The sequence below is a fragment of the Nanorana parkeri genome, unplaced genomic scaffold (assembly GCF_000935625.1).
Source record: "Nanorana parkeri isolate BGI_ZX_2015 unplaced genomic scaffold, ASM93562v1 scaffold663, whole genome shotgun sequence".
NCBI classification, from domain to species: Eukaryota; Metazoa; Chordata; class Amphibia; order Anura; family Dicroglossidae; genus Nanorana; species Nanorana parkeri.
The window spans coordinates 27,072-42,911 of record NW_017306931.1 but is presented as its reverse complement, the minus strand read 5'-3'; the positions used below and the strand labels follow the sequence as shown (position 1 = coordinate 42,911).

The following is a 15,840-nucleotide window of genomic DNA, read 5'->3' as shown; positions in this document are numbered from 1 at the left end:
AGTATAAAGCTGGTTTCTCTTACCCTTAAATAAAACAGATGCAGGAAGCCCTTGTGAATAAGAGGCCAAGTTCCCCCATAAACTGCAATACATTTGAGGGGGGAAAGGCATGGGAACTGTCTACATACTGCAATATTCTGTCTAGTTGTTGCTGTTGATCACAGTCTCAGACAAGCAGAGCCTGCATAGTAGAAAATCAGCCAGTTGTAAATCTTCATCCAATGTGCTGCGTAAGTGCAGTAAAAAGATGACTGCATTTCAGTTCTTTGGTTAAATAGTGATGGCCTTTGCACTGGACAGTGAATATGGCTGCCAAGCAAAGGAATTTTCAATATCATCTAATTTATTGATAGCTGTAGTTTTAAATCTTGTTTGAGTTGTGCAGGTACTCCGTGTAATTGATCTGACAGCTTTAGTAATCCCATTTAAATGTTCTTCTGCTTGGCAGACCAAAGACTGCCTCCATTTCTGCTGTTGGGGAAGCCATCTGGTTTTAAAGATATTTTAGCTAAATAGTTAAAACACATCTATTTAAAAAAAAATAAAAACATTTTAAGCCCCTATGGATGGACTAAATGTAACCCCTCCTTCATACATACCCATCAAACTATGCCAAGCAGTGTTCATTTTTCACCTTCAAAATGATTTCCTCCTGTGAGTTGTGCATACATATGTACTTTCAGACTTTATTCTGTGTAGTGTTATGTTAAACTCTCATTGCAATCTATTCTAAAAGTAATTTTACTTTTGTGTTGCTTTTAAAATCTATATGGCTCTAATTTGTGAAGGATCCCTTTTCTAGGCTTTGTAGAGTTTTTGTTCTGGCTGTATCACCTTAAGGCAGATGGGAAGCTTTGCATTAAAGTAGATATGTAGTGGGCGACATTGCTTTCGTGGACAGGACGACCTTGCAAAGAGTAGGATATAACCCTTCTGAAATTGTGCTGCCTTATGGCTTCACAGGTTGATAAATATAGCTCCAGGAGGTCTCCTAATAAGACATTAGTCTTTTTAAATGGTTGTTTTGTTAGTCCACCCAGAATTAATATATTCAATATCAATGGCTGTTACCTGTCAGATTCTTAAATCTTTTGTAGACTCAGCTCTTTGGATATTCGCACCAGAATTTCCAGATCCAGCCATCTGCCTCTGCCATTGCGAGGGTTTTTCCCCTCGCTCCCTTTTCCTGTAATTTATGAAAATTGTATTGGGAGCAGCGTTAACTCCCTTATTAAACTTTATAGTGGCTGCAGGGGATAGTCATAGCTATGAACACAGGCAGAAAGGGCATAAGCACAGCTATGCACACATGGTCATGCACATGCATAGGTGTAAATCGGCCCTTATAGCTTTAAAAAAATAAATAAAGTTGGAGCACATAGGAACCAGCCACCAAGAAAAGAATTGGATTTCTACTTGAAATGCATTTCCATGCAGTAAAACTTTTAATTGCATAAAAATGGGCAAGTGTGACTAGACACTCATATGAATTACTGCACTGGGGCAGACACGGATCATGTGCCAACGACCAGATTCTTTCCCACCAAATCTATATGTATAATGATACCACATTATGCTACCTTTGCTAGATGTGCCAACTTAGACCCAGCTTGTGAACGAGAATGTGCTCAGTAGGGACGTGGTAAGCTTGTATACAGATTTGGCTTGATAATAACATTGCACTTTTTAATCCTAGGATAATTTAAGAAAAAAATGTGGTACTTCACCCGCATTGAAAGCTAGGAACCTAGCCATGTTTGAGAAATACAGACGTTTTATATTAATTTAGTGAAAGGATTTTTTTTTAAATTATTATTATTATTATTGGTTTAAACTGTGCACACATTCGTCGTGTGTGCAGAGTGAAGTGACAAAACATTCCTATTCTCTTGATACCATTCAACACTAATGTACCAAGATATTTTTTTTAAAACCGCATTTTTCCAGACCAGTCTGAATTACAAATCACATGATCTGCTTTGAAGGGTTGTCCATATGCTTCCTGCTGTGGGATTTGTTTTTATGTAATAAAAAAAAAAATAGAGAAGAGATGCCATAGGTTGCAGCTCTCCCACCTGTAAACTTCGAAGTAGTTGATTCTTCAAGCCTTTTGTTTTTGTTTTTTAGGAAAGCTTTATAAAGGCTTTGTTTAATTGCAAAGGGCAGTGCTAGGTGGTAACTCAAAGGAACCAATGTGAAGGTAGCAGGACAAAGAAAAGCTCACCACAAACATTACAATCTGATTGTGCAACTTCCTTTTACATCTACCGACAACAATGTTGTGCAAGGACCTCCCTGACTTGATGCATATTGATTGTATAGACTAGATAGGTACGCATATTACATGGTTTTGGTAGATCTAAAGTGATTGTACAAAGATTGTATGGTCAGATTGTAACCCATGGTGGCCATAATAGGGGTAATAGAAGATGAGTTTTGATTGGCTGCTTTGCATCTCGGCACTTTGCTCTGTGCTTTGTTAAATAAAGGTTATGATGTATTTTTGACTAAGAAACAATTTCAAGGATTTTCTTTTACATGAATTTTTGAGATGGGGAAAATTGTAAACCGGCCTAAGTAACCTGGGGCCACCAATCAGAGGGCCTACAACTCCCAGCATGTCATTAGCAAGGGTCTGCCGGCATTGATGGTTTTCTCCCGGATAGAAAGCCCCAGGTTGCATACCTGGTTTTGAAAGTCACTGTTTTGAAAGTTCTGTTTTTAGTACCACGCAATTGTTTTTCTTTTTTTTTTTTGGTCTATCACCAGTTCCCCAACAGGAAATATTCTTCCTGTTAAATATGTGGGAGGTGAGAGGCAGCAAAGACACTGGTGTAAATAATCGATGTTAAGAAAAAAAAAATATTTAGTGCATAAATACACAAAGATATATTGACTTAATAAATTGTAAATGCTAGAGCCTTTTTTATTAACATTTTAAGTTGCTAAATATGAGAAAGAATTCTATTTATAAGAGAGCCCTGCGCCCATTTCAGCCAGCCATGTAACAGACATTTATCGCTGGACAGGCCTAGTCCAAATTTGTGTGACATCAAGCTTGTGAAGAGTTCATTTATTAAAGCTGAGGTGGCGAAGGGGGTAGGTTTGTGTATATTGTATATTTTAAAATAGCTTTGCTTGTATTGTGTAGGGGGAAAAACAAATGATTGGCAGATAAATAAAACACGACGTTTGAATTGTCTAACATAAATATTAACAAATGTCTAACATTGTCTACTGAATAGAGCCTCCCCTCACAGACCTTTTTTTAAGAGGTTTTATTATTTCTCATCTTTATTTGGCAGAATTTGTCAAATTGCTGACAGATGCACCAGGAATACATTGCAATGAATAAATCCTTGAGTGGATCAATATATATATTTTTTTCTTCTCTGCAGTGGGAAAAGTCATTTCGCAAAATTGTTTAAAGTTAAATAGTTCACATGCATTGCAGTTATATTGTACAATGTTCTGTAGGTTTATCAATAGATATGTAGACTAAATGCCCCTCTATTAAATAGGTAGGCCCTAGCATTACATGGATGTTGGCAAGTCAAACAGATTGAAGGTAAATAGTAAACTTTGAGTTTAAGGAGTGGCTAACTTTATTTGTAGTTTTATTTTTTAGGAGCCAACGAATACACAGATGTGCTATGTGTGATGTAAGTGTTGTACCTCTACCCATAATAACAGTCTGGTTGTCCAATTTAGACATCTTTTGTATGGCTGTATGCCATCTATCTTTAAAGGTCCAACATTGGATTAAAAACATTTAATATCAGTTTTCTGTACTTTAGCTAGCATGAAAATAAGCCTGTTTTCTGCCAGCTAAGTGTTTCTGTGGCACACACAAAACAGTGCGACTTTCCGTTTTAGATGCATTTTATTCATGCAGTATGAAAAGTAAGGTGAACCTTGCAGAACAGAGATTATGCATGGTGCAGATGTGCATGATCATTAATTTCAATTGTGCTATTATGCATGGGTAAACAAATTAACATACTATGTGCCATGGGTAAACAAATAACGTGCCATGGGTAAACAAATTAACATGCCATGTACCCTTTTTTTCCCAAGAGCTAATTTCTTGACCATGTGAATGGGATTTTGTACCTAAAAATGCATTTTCTTGCATTAAGCCAGACAAGCGTTATCAGACCCTTAGTCTTTGCTTAGAGTGGGTATCACTTGTCTTTAATCTATTCATGTCCTGCTCACCAAGTTGCAATAGTAAGCCACTGATTCCATGACTTATAAGATGCATGTTTCCATGCTGAAGGTTGATGTTCATGAGACATTTTTCTTGCATGTTGGTAGGCAAGCAGCTTGATCTGAGCATCCTTTATTCTTCCTCAATACCCAAGACTTCAGCAACAGAAACTTTTCCAGTGATCACTAAGGTCTTTTCTCACACAAATCAGTATTGCTGGGCCATGGGTGACTTTTGTAGCTTTAGAAAGTTTCTTACCAAGGGATGGAGAAGGCCAGCCTCAAGGAAATCGGGAAATCCAGTGTATAAGGTGGAATGCCCCTTTTTAGATAAAAATGTTTTGAGTCCCTTCGGCTGCTTAAAACGCTAGATAATACCACAAGCTTAAACTCTAGCAATGTCTTTTGAAGGACTTTAAAGGCTGGAGATGAAGAGAAATTTAAATGTAACCATTTTTCTTTGCAATGCATACCTGTCACCTCTGTCAGCATCAAACTGCAAACCAACCGCAGTCTATCATGTTAATTATATATTCTTGTTGCATTTCCTGCTCCCGGCATGTTTCTGAATTTTTATTTGCACATTTATTTGTAGAAGTTACAAGAATATATATTTTTAAGTTTTTGATTCTTTTTTTTATTTTATTTTTTTCAATTCACTTTACTCTGTACACTCCCACTGTCTGCAACATCTGGGCAAAGAAGCAAGCATCTTCCCCCTTTTATTTAGTGAAGACATGTTTTGGTTATTAATGCCATATAATTTAGGGAGAATGTGAATGCACACCCGCAGATACCAGGGAAAGATAACAATAGGTGCCCGAGTAATTTGTTACCAAAATCATAATTCAGCGCATCAGATTCTGTCAAATATTAACAAGCATTTGAAATGTTGGTCATTTTAAGCTGGATGTTGACAGCTTGCATATGCAATCTTGAAAATTTTTAGAGTAATCTCTAAGATGCAATTTCGGATGAAAAATCAGAGCAGCCATTTTTATTTGCAGAGCTCTCATTTTATGAGTAGACAGCCTATCGTTTTACAGGAACTATTGATAAAGGAGACAGACTTTATTAAAGAAGAGTGCTAAGAAAACTCTAATTTCCTGCCAAATCATGGGCCCCAACCCACGTAGTAACTTGGAAGCATCTTTCCTCTGCAGGTCCCCAGAGTTTCATTTGGAAATTTCACCTGTAACCTCATCTACTGGTGAAATCAGGCATTGCAATTACACTTCAAAAGTGGACCCGCTGTTACCTCAGGTGTTAGACCACAGCCAAATTAAATTTCAGTTGTTGCTTTGAAATAGATACAGAAATGGGAAAATTCCAGGGTGCTTTATACTTGTACTTTTTTTTCCTCCCACAATATGTCTGCCTGTGCCACAGTTATATTTAAACTTAAAAGCTACTGCTACAGTGTCCACAAGGCACATATCTAAAAAAAAGAAAATTCATCCAGTAAAGCCGAAATGCGAGGATTGCTTGCTTCCAAGTCAGACATGCTATCGTAACATTTCCTAGCTAATGAGCGAGAGACAAATGTATTCCAGTGGAAGTTCATGAGATGACTGAAGTCAGTATGGTTAGGACTTAACATGTTAGTAGTGTCACTGTTTGAAGTTGGACACTCTGCATGACACCCTTGTTCACTTGATAATCAATAACCCCAATGCCGTGCCTTATTGCCTCCCTGCATAACAAAAACCTTTATCAAGGCCATGATTGTAAGTCTTGCCGTGGGAATTTCCCTTCAGGAAAAAATAAAATACAGTTCTATTTTTATATTTACCGGACCTGTTCCATGTTTTAGGTCAGGCTTTACTTGACATGGACTGATCATATGCATGATCAAGCACTTGCAAGAACATCTGGCTGTCCTCCTAATGGAGGGCTTTTAGCAACCAGAGCTGTAACTTGTTACATCATGCCCACATTTTAACAGCTGCTTTTAAATATTGTTTTCACACTGTTGTCCTTTTACCAGCAAGATTGGAATAGATTTATATTCAGTTAGCAAGTTCACCCCATGTTGGATACATCTGGGTTTTCTTTTTCTTTTCAGAAAGATTAGGTCTTAAGCAAAGCTTTCTAGAGCTAAACAGGTCAGTGAAGTTCCCAGACCCTTTTCCACCATATTCTGCTGCTTGGAGTTCCTGCGGGTGTGCATTTTATCTGCAGTGCTGTGTATCCACACCACTGCCTGTTGGGGTCTTGTACAGTGAGGTCTCTTGTACAGTGTAATGTCAGTATTCTGGTATTCCTCTGGTTTCACAATATATTATATAACCTGTATTAATTGTATAGATTGTGCATTTAAAGCTGTTACCAAGTTGTCGGAAAAGGAGAGAAATCCTATGTAATATTTTGTTTGTAATTATCCTTTGTATCATAGCAAAGGAAATGTTTAAAAAAAATCAACTGTAATAAAGTAATTTTAGTACACATTGAGAGTTTCTTTGCTACTTTATTTTTCAAGTTGGGTTGAAATACATTGACATGGGTTAAAGAGAGTAAATATGCATTCATGCTCTGATTTGTAGGTGTCATTTATTTCTGGAGAAATGGTGATTGCAGTCCGAAATTATCTATCTGGGATGTAGTAACGCAGTCTTTCTGGGGGATTTTTTTTTCATTTTCTTATTTTGTAAATGTTCTATGATGAAATTCATGATTGCCAGTGAAGGTTAAAAGATCTGCCTTGGGGAATCGCCTCTTAAAGCTCAGCTCAGGTAGATGGCACAGCTGCAATAGGTGTATATCAAAAATTTAAATTCCCAAAATATTTGTAATTCTGCTCTGCCAGTCTCGTCATCCAGACACCCTTTCCAGAGTGCATACTTAGGTAAGTGACCTTTTTATTTTTTCCTGCATCACAGTTTGGTCACTAATCACTTGGAGAGTTGACAGAATCATCATCACACTGGTGAGGTTTTTACTCATTCTGCTCTCTATTCTTATCAGTGCTCCCCCAATGATTGGCAAAGTGTGGCCTATACCAGTATCTCATTCCTGCTGTGCGAGGATTACAGAAGGCTAATATGCAAATATGATTTTTTTATATATATATAAGTGCATCAAAAAGTTAAAATCTTTAGTCAGTAGTCATACTATAATCATTATCTTTTCTTCATTCCAAATGTTCAACTTTCTCCCAGAACTCTGTTCTTGTGTAACAAATTGGAAAACACACTCACCAGTTTTATTACCTTCTCATAACAGAATGGTAAAAAAAGCTCAATCGATAAATCCTTTCCTTCTCCACAATTCCTTCTTTACATTGTAACCAGGTAATAATGTTTCACCACTCCTCCTCTTCTCACCAGGTTTATAAGATCTCATATAGCAATTCCCAATAAATGATGCAAAATGTACGTGTTGTACATTAAATTAGTTTTTTAAATTAAATAAAACCAATATAAAAGCTGTTCCACTTAGGTGCTGAAAGTTGCTTAATACAGTTTATGAACTGTACCTGCTGGATTCATTTCTAAAAGGAGAGCAGAGTGGAGTTTGGTGGTGGACAAGTGACTATTTATTCTTCTCTTTACAGGCTGACCTTGCATTCAGCTTTCCAGTGCAAGAGCCACGTTACAGTGAGGCTGGCGGGAAACAAAAATGGAAGCTGCTATTGCTAACTTAGAGGTGCAGGCTCTGGGGCTGTCATAGTTATGCTTTCTTTGCTATGGAAACTGCTATTGCTAACTTAGAGGTGTTGGGGAGAGCTCGTCTCACTTGTCCCTGTGACAGCAGGAGGAGCAGTTATTTCAGAAAGTTAATTATAACTTAACAGAAGTTCTAACCTTTTCCCAATTTCATATTTCCAAAATAGGGGTATGGAGCACTTTTCAACAAAAAAATGTTTTTGATGACGTTGGGCCTTAAAGGAGCATGTTAGAGTTCCATGATCTGTACAAAGAGTGCTTTCCTACAGTCATTCTCTTTTGCAATGTAGCACATCTGTGACTTTTTATCCTCCTGTGTTTCTTACATATTCTTATCACATAACTTTAAAAGAAAATCACTGCCTACCTTTACTTTTCTGCAAACTCCAGAAACTGAAGTTTTCCTCTGCTATGTAATGTTAAGGAGGCAGATGTTAATGTTTACTAAAATTAAACCCATCTGTACTGTACTTGCATATCATCATTTGTAAACTAGGTTTGACCACTGTCTGTCGTAACAAGAGTTTAAAGATTGAGAAGCTTGGCTTCAGCATTACATTAAAGAGGGTAAACTCACTCTGCCCCCACTTTGTCTGGGGAAAGACTTACTTTGAAATTGTTCACAGTATCATGCACAAAAACCTGCTCTGGCTAAAAAAAAAAAAGGTGTTATTTTTTATTATTCTTTTTGGGTATGCTGTGTAAATGTGAACACATAACAATTGTATAGTGGGTTTTTCCTCAAACTTACATGCAAAAGTGGAAATAAAGCACCCATCATATTTTACAAAATAGTGTGTGGCAGATGTTAAGCAGCATAGTACAGCACAGAACAAATTATTGTGTGTGCAAAAACAATTTTATGTCCTGATTTAAGAAAAAAGTGTAAGGGGAAACAGGACTTGTGCAGATGATAGCCAACTATTTCTTCCTGTGTTAGGCTGGGTAAGTTGAATAAAAATGTAATAAAATGCACATATTTCAGGTAGGGTCACCTGGTGTACGATCTTTTCCAGCTGAAAATCTCTTCTTCCAAGTCCCTGTAAGCAGAGAGCTCCCGTCTTTGCAAGGTTGGTCTTCTTCGTCTGCTCATTATATTGGAGCTCCTCCGGTTGGCCAACCACTTTGTTTTGTCCTCAATACGGAAAAACTCTGTCACAGATCTAAAGTAGTCTAATGTAACGACATGACTCCATGCTACAGGGGAATCTGTAAGGAAGCCACAGTGGCCTCCATAATGTGTAAACAGCAGCAGAAAATAAGGATTGGTCCTAAAAAGTTCAATGGGGAGGGTAGACTCCGGTGGTCCTCGAATAGGATCGTCCATGCTAGAGATGCACAGGACAGGGACTGCCACTTCATCTACATCACGGAGGGGATCATTTTGATCCCAGTAATCGTCCCAACTGACCTTCCCAGTCTTGCATTGACAGTGCAGAGTCTCGTGTAGTTCCTGGAGAGACTGACTGTTAAATAATTTCTCAGTGGGTAGAATTTCACTTAAAACGGTGAAGTATCTGCAATGAAGAAATCATGTGATGTATGGTTTATATCATTAAAACATTTTTATGTTCTTGTATTGTAAGGTTTTAATCACCTTTGCTTGTATGACAATACTTCCTTTGTACAGAAACAGATGTTATAACTGCTATACAAACCTTTAGGAAAATATACTTGTGTATCATTTTTAAAAAAAACTTACAATATAAAAAAAATTAATAACCAAATCCCAAAAAACTAATAACGGACTGTTCAGGTCCCAACCCACACAAAATGCCTTCTGATAAAAACAATCGATATTTACTATTACAAATCAATATGATTCCATAAAATCAATACTTAATAAAAAACCATACAAAACATGGCCGTGAGTTATTAATCATGATGTACTCATCGAGATGCATCGTCCTTATCGCGTATGAGTATTCTTGTACAGATCCAAATATTTGTTAGATTATAATATATCTCAATACCACAAATATTCTCAGACGGGGATATGCTCTATGTGTTTTTACCGCTGGAGAGTGCACACGGATTCATTCACAATCTGTTCTTGTATTGACTACGCCATGCGACCTAGGAGGAGGTGGGCTCTCTCCTTTGGCATACCACAATATCATCATCAACAGGTCCTTGATGTCATACTTGATTATTTCCTGTGGCAGCACAAGTAGTGGGGTTTTATTATCAACTAAGCACCATGTGTAAAGGTTTCAGTATAGTGGTGTCGGTCCTTTGGCGTTTATTCATAAGCATGACATGAACATTGCAATACACACACAATCTTTCTTTCTACCTTTCTTTTTTTCTTCATATCTCTATATGAGCTTGATGGACATGTCTTTTTTTTTCAACCTGACTATGTAACTACCACCTTCTCTATTTCTTGTTTGGTAATTCTTTGTTTCTGGCTCTTTTCTTGAGAGCTAAAGTATTCCTACATATCTCTTCTTCATTTCCTTCCACTCACTACCTTTTTTTTTTTTCCCCTATTCCCTCCGCCTCTACCTGAATTCTCACCGAGGGGCTGACCATTCAACCCCACCATGTTAGTGAGTTGCCACTCGACTCCACCACCCCTTTCCCTCTTGTGTTGGCTTTGGTATATTCTACAGCCACCTCAGGTTTCTAAACCAACTCCTTCGTTATACGTTTGCCATCTAACCTTCCCTTTAGCTGCAGTATGCTGATAGGGATTTCTGATATTTAGTCCCTCACTGTTCCTTAGATTCTATATGGTTCTGACTTTTTTTTTTTTGTAAACTGAAGACTCATAATGCCTTCAGACTAATTCCCAGCTCGTTGATTTGTTACACTGTTTAATTTTTTACCCTATAAGGTATGAATAAGATGGATATTTGAGTCCAGAACACATGGCACTCTGCAGATGTAATTGATGGAACAATATTCCATAAATGGTAGGGCTACCCCAAGGTCCAACACTTATGGATTTGCACATATAAACCTATTTGTTCAATGTTGAGATCAACACCATAGTTTGAAATCCCTTCTTCATAAAATTATATCATTTCTTTCTAAATATGTCACCTTTATATTCATGGTGGTTCAACAAATGATAGCAAAGACATGGAAACAACACGTTATATGCTTTACCAAAGCTGGGTTCACACAGACAGCGTTTTTGTGCATTTTTGATACATGTTCCTGTGTGTTTTATGCGCTTACGTCAAAACATGCTTTTGTGAGCAGATTGTAGCTCATTGATGTTAATAAGCATAAAAATGCTCAAAAACACCGTACACGTGCATTTTCAAGCGTTTCCTATTGAGTCTATAGGGCCAAAAGGAGCTGTGATATGCCCCCCCAAAAAACTCCTGTACTTTTTCCAGTGGTAGGCATTTTGCTTATTGAGACAAAACGGTCAGATGTGAACAGGGCCATAGAAATTTATGGGATTTTTTGGGGGGAAGGCATATTTTTTTAGCGTTTTTTAGGACAGAAAAGCACTACAAAACGCTCAGTATGAACCAGGCCTAGGTGAGCGATGAGCTCCATGATTAACAAGAAACTAATGGTGATCCTGAACGACACAAAAAGCTAGTTCAACAAAATCTAGTGTCTTTGGATCTCTGTGCCCAGAGGGGGGGTCATGAGCACATATAACATTATAAGAGCCTGTGTCAACAGGCTTTTATTTGTCAGAATGGCTTCTGACCCCATACAGGTCTATAAGCATGCCAATGTGGGTAGCAGCAGGTCAAATGAGTTTGTCAATGGATTCTGAATGATCTCAGAATCATCCCAAACCAAGTTTCAAAGCAATCTGCATTTGCCCATTGGCACGAGCCCAAATCCTATCAATTTAGTGCCTAATGCTAATATTAAAGACAAGCCTCTCCATAGCTAGCTGACGACCCCTTTGGTCAGTGAGCAATCTGAAACTTTGAGGGGGTCAGTGAGCTGAACAGTTTGTAGACCCCACACTTAGGGGTTACATCTACTTTAAAGGATTTCTAAATCCAAGAACATATTAAATATATTGTAACTTGGCTGTGGTGGCTGCTTTAGATTTTTTTTTTTTAGACTAAGAACATTTTCTTCAAGTGCAAAAAAATACCTGTTGATCTGGAAACTTCCTGTGCGCTGCACGGACATATCAAACAATGCTAAAAGATATAGGGATTAAATTATCTTCTGCTGTTACTTGATGCTGATTTTTGTGTGGTGGTACCCCTACTCATTCACTAAAGAGTTAAATCGAATGTAAATAAACAGACCAGACTTTAGAAAAAAATTCCTTTTGTTTATATAACATTTTACATTCTGTTCACTACCCCTGAAGTAGTGAGCAGAATGACTGAGCCGAAATGCTGCACGGCAGCGTTCGGCTATTCACTCTCTGCTGTTCAGCCCCTATGCGACTAAACTACCAAACATTCGCCTCAGAGGTTGGATCGGCTCAGGCGAGCGTGCTGTTCACTTTGGTTCAGCCAAACGCGCTAAAGCTGTTTGGCTGAGCACCAGGGAGCTGATTTTACGAGGTTCGGGTCTCTTCACTTCGGCTCGGCTCAGTTATTCACTTGGCTCCATTCGTCAGCTTGGTGAATAACCCCTTAATATGGTATTCAGTTATGTATTTAGGTGGGAACAGCCATACTTGCCCAGAACCTATGCATTGCTGCAAATTGTTCTGCTTTAGTGCTCCTCCCCACAATTTAAGCCAATGGGTCAGCCAACTGATTGAAAACAATGCATTTACTGTGTTGCTGACATCTTATCTCAACAGCTGTAGCAACAGGCTTCATCTAGTGGCTAATCTATACATTGCTATAATTGATACTTTAAACCAGCCTTCAATAAACGTTTGACCGTGTGGCGGTTCTGTCCGGACCGCGATCGCCAACCTGCACTGGGCTATGGCTGGCTGACAGTGGATTTACCGGTCTCCGAGGCAGGTGTTTTCACATCCAGCCATAAGCCACCATAGGCCCTCCCTCTGCTTCAGTCATTGGTTGCTAGGACCACTGGCATCCTGCAACCAATGGCGTCAGGCAGAGCTGACTGCTACAACTGCAAGTGATCTGGGCTATTATAAAAGCCACCCACTCTTCTGGACCATGGCACACGTCCTTTCCCTGATCTGCCCTGTGATCACTGAAGCATTAAGCGCTTTCAGTTTCAGCTGTCAGAAGCCGGCTGAAGCGACAGGTATACAGACTAATGGAGCACATTCCTGTGCCTGATGATCTATATTGGAGGGCAGGAAAGAAATCAGAGGTCTTAAAGACCCCTGATGTCTCCATAGAGACCCTGTCATCTTATTAGTCCCTTTTGTGATACCAAAAGTTGTTAAAAAAAAAAAGTAATACATTTTTTTTTTTTTTAAATTCTAATTTTCTGTTTCCTTTTGGATCAATTACATTAGATCTGTCAATTTTAAGATTTTTAGGAAGGCTGTCCTAAAGTGGGCATTGTAGACTTTAATCACAACTAAGAACCAGGGTGTTCCGATGGAGGCAGCTCTGAATAGCCATTTTGTGGCAAATAATGCATATTTGACAATAGATCAATAATATACCTTGCATTAGACTGATTAAAAAAAAGGTCAAAGTACATTTATATGTACCTTTTTCTGAACTTTATGTAATCACATTCTCTTGCGTGCCACTCAGTGGGGTTCCAGCTTCCTGTTGTGTTTCTTGTGATGCAGATTCCCTGTTGTTCATGTTTACATGGCGCACCAACTGGTGTTCACAGAACTCTAGCTTAGTGCAACAAGGCAGTTTAAAATAGTGGGTGGCCTGGTACACTGCAGCTACAGTATATCTGAATTAGTAAAATGCACCTTTGACAGGTAAGCTGTGCAGACAAATGTTCATGTATTTTGATATTTAATTTTCTATTTCTGACAGTACCTTTAATTCTAAATATATATTAATTTCTAATGATGTCCTAAACCTTTTACATATTCATCTAAACGTACACACACTACTTTGTTGGGTTTACCTTACCTGCGGAGAATAGATTTCTGATAAAGAAGCAGAGCCCATTCATACAGCCATGGGAGCTTGTTCTCAAACCACTCTTGGCAGCGAAACACTGGAGAAATGCAGGATACAGCTGTCAAGTAACTCGATGAGCCACACTCTCCCAGATAGGACAGCAGAAGTCCAGATCCAAGCCCTTCACTGACTGCAAAGAGCATGGAACTTGGATGTCTGAAACGAATATAAGTAACTGCTTCTCTCAGATCTTCCGGTTCACCAAAATCTTGTAGCTTAAGGGTTGTTAACGGGCATTCATTTTGTCCCCGTCTGTTAAATATGACAGGGTAGTACCCTTTTTCTAAAGCTTGAAAACAAAGGTTCTGAATGTTTCTTGTTAATTTTCCAAAGGGGTTAGGAATGACCAAGAGCAGTGGTGGGTTGCCTGTAGCATTTGTGCCTCTTCTCATCTTTGAGCTTTGTCTTGGGCCCACCACCCAATCTAAAGCAACAAGTCCACCATCTGCAAGCTGCAGGTGGTCTCTGAATAACTCCAGTGACCTGTCCAGTGGTAGTAAGTGTTGAATAATCGTCTGAAGATTTGGACAGCTCCTCCACCACCACCGAGTTGGCTCTAGTTGTGGCAAACGCTGGATATCTTTTAGAAACCAATTGGCAAGTGCTGATGATTTGCAAATTAGTTCATACCCTCTAGGAAGATAATCCCAGGAATCCCCAAAAACACCTCCATGACCGTCCTCTCCTTCACCACCGCCAGCTGTGTCTTTTTTCTTTTTATATCTCAGCAGAACCTTGCTGAAAATGCCAAGAAGAAATCTTAGGAGAGAGCAGAAGGACATCCACAAAACTGATACTGCAATCATTTTCTGTGGCCTCAGAGATGATGTGTAATGTTTTTCTGATGTGCTGTCCTTGAACCTTTCATCAGCACAAACATTTTTCCATCTCCCTTACTTTAGCAAGTGCTTTATTTATTTAAGTGTTCTGTTCGCAATTGGCTTTGGGATTTTGAAGAGGTTGAACTGTTTGAGTGCCAAATTTGTTTGAACAGTGATTCATGTTTGTGTTTAAATGGAGCCCTGCAGCTATATCCTCCGTGCCTGTGATCTGCTGAGCTATGACCTATTAAGAAAGGTACGGATTCCTATTAATTAAATAATAAAATCATTATTTCACCAGTAATCTGTACACTTCAGTATCTTCTCTTTGGGGGTCACAGAAGTATGTTTACAATATCTACAGACAAGTCATTGGTTTCTGCTGCACCGTGTCCAATTATATAACAGTAGCAGAGTCTTTTCCTTGGATGTGTTTGAACAGCATGCGAGTCTTCACTTGGCTGCATGTCCTGTTTTAATGTGAAGCAATGACAAACAGGCTTATTCACGAAATAGAGAAGAGTTTGGAGAAGTGAACAATTTAGGACAACATAGCTGAACTAAAAAGTGAGCTGAGTTGTAGAATTATTCTAAATCGGCTATTATGTCCTAGAGCAGGGGTGCCCACAATTTTTTGTGTTGAGGTCTACTTTTCAAATGACGAGCTACATGAGATCTACCAACGCAAAAAAAACCTCCCTCGCTCTCTCTCTCCTGGCTGTCTCTCCTCGCTCTCCTGGCTGTCTCTTCATGCTCATCCTCCTGGCTGTCTCTCCTCCCTCTCTTTCCTGGCTGTCTCTCCTGACTCACCTTGCTGTATTTTGCAAACAGTGTAGTGCAACAGGCTGTGTAAACTAATATTCTTTGATGTAATACATAGCACTTCAACCACCAGTATCCACCAGAAAGGTGTCAGGGAGCTTGGCTCAGCAGACTCAAGCTAATAGTTAATCATGTGTGCACAGATAAATAAATATACCAAAATGGAATAAAGGGGCCGCCATTCACACCCTTCGTGATCTACCAGCATCAGCTTTGAGAGCTACTGGTAGATCACGATCTACCTAATGGGCACCCCTGTCAGTGTTCACTTCTCCTGCCTTCTTCAAACTCTTCCCCATT

General features: G+C 38.8%; 1 protein-coding gene across 1 annotated transcript; it reads right to left on the bottom strand.

Annotated features, from left to right (window-relative positions):
* Nucleotides 1-8,865: 8,865 nt before the first annotated feature.
* On the bottom strand, nt 8,866-14,679 carry ABHD15 (abhydrolase domain containing 15). The gene is made up of 2 exons (XM_018563422.1): nt 13,847-14,679; nt 8,866-9,391 (listed from the first exon to the last, which is right to left on the bottom strand). The coding sequence occupies exons 1-2, from the start codon at nt 14,677-14,679 to the stop codon at nt 8,866-8,868; spliced, it is 1,359 nt and encodes a 452-aa protein (XP_018418924.1).
* Between the last annotated feature and the right edge of the window lie 1,161 nt (nt 14,680-15,840).

Bases quoted from the DNA above. Each gene is read 5' to 3' on its own strand.
- ABHD15 (XM_018563422.1), bottom strand. From the start codon at position 14,679: ATGTCCTTCTGCTCTCTCCTAAGATTTCTTCTTGGCATTTTCAGCAAG. The intron at 9,392-13,846 runs GTAAGGTAAACC...TCTTCATTGCAG, and splicing joins CAGAAATCTATTCTCCGCAG to ATACTTCACCGTTTTAAGTG.